The sequence below is a fragment of the Sinocyclocheilus anshuiensis genome, unplaced genomic scaffold, assembly GCF_001515605.1.
Source record: "Sinocyclocheilus anshuiensis isolate Anshui unplaced genomic scaffold, SAMN03320099.WGS_v1.1 scaffold219, whole genome shotgun sequence".
Taxonomy (NCBI): domain Eukaryota; kingdom Metazoa; phylum Chordata; class Actinopteri; order Cypriniformes; family Cyprinidae; genus Sinocyclocheilus; species Sinocyclocheilus anshuiensis.
Window position 1 is genome coordinate 399,357 of NW_015548200.1, and position 2,538 is coordinate 401,894.

General features: G+C 40.4%; 1 protein-coding gene across 1 annotated transcript in view; it reads right to left on the reverse strand.

Moving 5' to 3' along the window:
• Positions 1-1,162: 1,162 nt before the first annotated feature.
• Positions 1,163-2,538, reverse strand: part of LOC107653277 (receptor-type tyrosine-protein phosphatase N2-like) — an 83,543-nt gene continuing 82,167 nt past the window's right edge. The window contains exon 10 of the mRNA XM_016439946.1: positions 1,163-1,253. Within this exon, the coding sequence (XP_016295432.1) occupies positions 1,163-1,253 (91 nt within the window). The remainder of the gene's footprint in view (positions 1,254-2,538) is intronic.

The following is a 2,538-nucleotide window of genomic DNA, read 5'->3' on the forward strand; positions in this document are numbered from 1 at the left end:
AAATGAACACAATGGTCCAGACTCCCGTTTATAACAGCATAAGTGCTTATAAGTTATCAGTAAAATGCCACCAACATCCACTACACAGAGGGAGGAAAGCCATAACGTAACGATACCGCTTCTGTTCGGCTCTTTTTGCACCATGGGGGAGAGTGTGGGATGGATATGACAGGTAGACCGCGTGTGTATGTGTGGGTTGTAAAAAAATACAGAAGCGAGTGCAAGAATGGAAGAGAGGTAGAATTAGTGTAAATGAATGTGTTAATGTCTTAAGTCTGTCTGATTGCAAATCCACAACTGTGTGTATGTGTTTTTCTGTGCCCCCTACTGTCTGCACACAGTACAACCCTTACGTCATGTCTGGAGTTCAGAGAGGTGCTACTCTGACTCTTTATGAAACCGCAACACAGTGCGAAGCCCAAATATGGCAGCACCACATTTGAGTGTACAAATGTTTGCACAAAGGTGTGCTGAATTGAAAATAAAAAATTCAACTGTGGGCATCCAAAACATCCTCATTTGTAAAAACAATATAGAAATAAAGTAAACTGTGTTTTTTTCAGTTAGGGTGAGAATGTGTATTTGTACATTAAATAACAGAAGTCAAGTAAAGCTGTGTGGACGAGAGAGAGAGAGTGCAAGAAATTAGTAATTGCATTAATATTTGTATTTTCTTTATCCTTATATAAAGCTTAATTTATTAAATGTGAGTGAAAAGTAGCCACAACAAATTTCTCAGTAAAATACAAGAGTGCCTGAAATCATTTGTTGCATTCCAAACAATTAAGCAGAAAGCTGCCTTTAATCTGTGCACTTGTAGAACATTGGTTATCATCAGAAAATGTGCTGTAATTGAACTGAAGTTTACCACTGCAGGCAGGTCAGAATAACACACACCTACACACACTGAGATGCATTCTTTCTCTCGCTCCCTCTCTCTGAACCATTTATATAAAGCTTGAACTTATATGCACAGAATTCAGAACACACTCATAATCACTGTGCTGTCACTTGAAAATAAGTACTTAGCCCAAACTATACTGCAAAATGGAAAAACAAAACAAAACCACAGGTTGAGTGTTCCATTAGTGCCATTAGTGTGTCGACCGGCATGAGACTCTCTTCAACAAGTATGTATGTGTGTGTGTGCGCATGCATGCACTTACGAGAGCTGTAGAAAATCTGTTACATGAAGGCTGACTCTCTCAGCTAACAGCTCCATGAGGCTCAGCCCCTGGTCAGTGGACAGCGAACTAGGTATGGACAAAAATGAGAAGAGAAATAAAGAAAGAACAATTAGTTAGATCTGTACATTTTCACAAGAAAATGTGGTGCTACAAAGCTACGGTGTTGTGGGTGGTTGCCAGGGTGTTGCTATGGGTTTACAAAATGTTCTATGTAGTTTTTATAGTGTAGTCATGCAGTAGCTAAACTCTCAGGGAAAAAAAGATACAAAATCTGCCACTGGGGTAATACCATTTCAGAAGGTACACCTTTGTGTATTTGAATTTGTATTTGAACATTTGTATCTAAAGTGTACGGATTAGTACTAGGGGTGCTCCGATTGATCGGCTACCAATCACTATCGGCCGATAATCACGTTGGGATGATTGATCGGCGGTCTCTAAAAAGGCTGATCTCAAAAAAACGATCTCAAGCTGATGACGCTGCCGTGAGAGGTTTGGCATGACATGCAGCGGCACCGTCTCAGTCTCTGTCCAGCGCGGCATCTGAAATGAGAGGGCGGGACATGATTTCGCCCTTCGGGAATAGGTTGTTAGCAATCACGTGATTCTGATGACGCGCGAAATACAGCTGGAGGGCAGGAAGTGATTTTTCTCCGTAGAAATTGCTAGCGGAAACTCAAAATGCTAGTGTTTTGCGTTGTTTATGGATGCTCAAATCGGACAAACCGAGAAACCACAAGGAGCTTTTACCGTGTTCGAAAATGTGTTGTTCATAAGTCAAGAAATTGATTGAAAAACGCAGGAAAACTTTTCCACAACATTCTAATTTATTGAGATGCACCTGTATATATAAATGCATCATGCCTAAAACAGTAGCCTATATTACCGACTTTCCTGTATCTCATCCCTTCTTTTTCAGTCACTCCTGAAACTTTGCTGCATGTACAGGGTATGTGGCTGTTGGTCCTGTTAGCAGCACGTAAAACAAAACTTTTATTCAAATTCTGTATTCATTATAGCCTAGAAAGCGAGCTAATAGTGCTGTGAGAGGTGGCAGCCCAATCTGTTTATATCTTTATAAATATCTCAATATATTATTATATCCTATAATAACCATTTGCACGCACGAACATTATCACACGAGCTTCGCTCCTCCCGACCGCAGACGCAGGTTTACAAGCCACTTTTTTCCAGCGTTTTTCAGTCAAATTCTCGAATTTCCCCCCCTTATGAGCAACACAGTTTTGTACACGATAAAAGCTCCTTGTGGTTTCTCCGTTTGTCCGATTTGAGCATCCATAAACAATGCAAAACACTGGCATTTGGAGTTTCTGCTAGTGATTTCTATTAG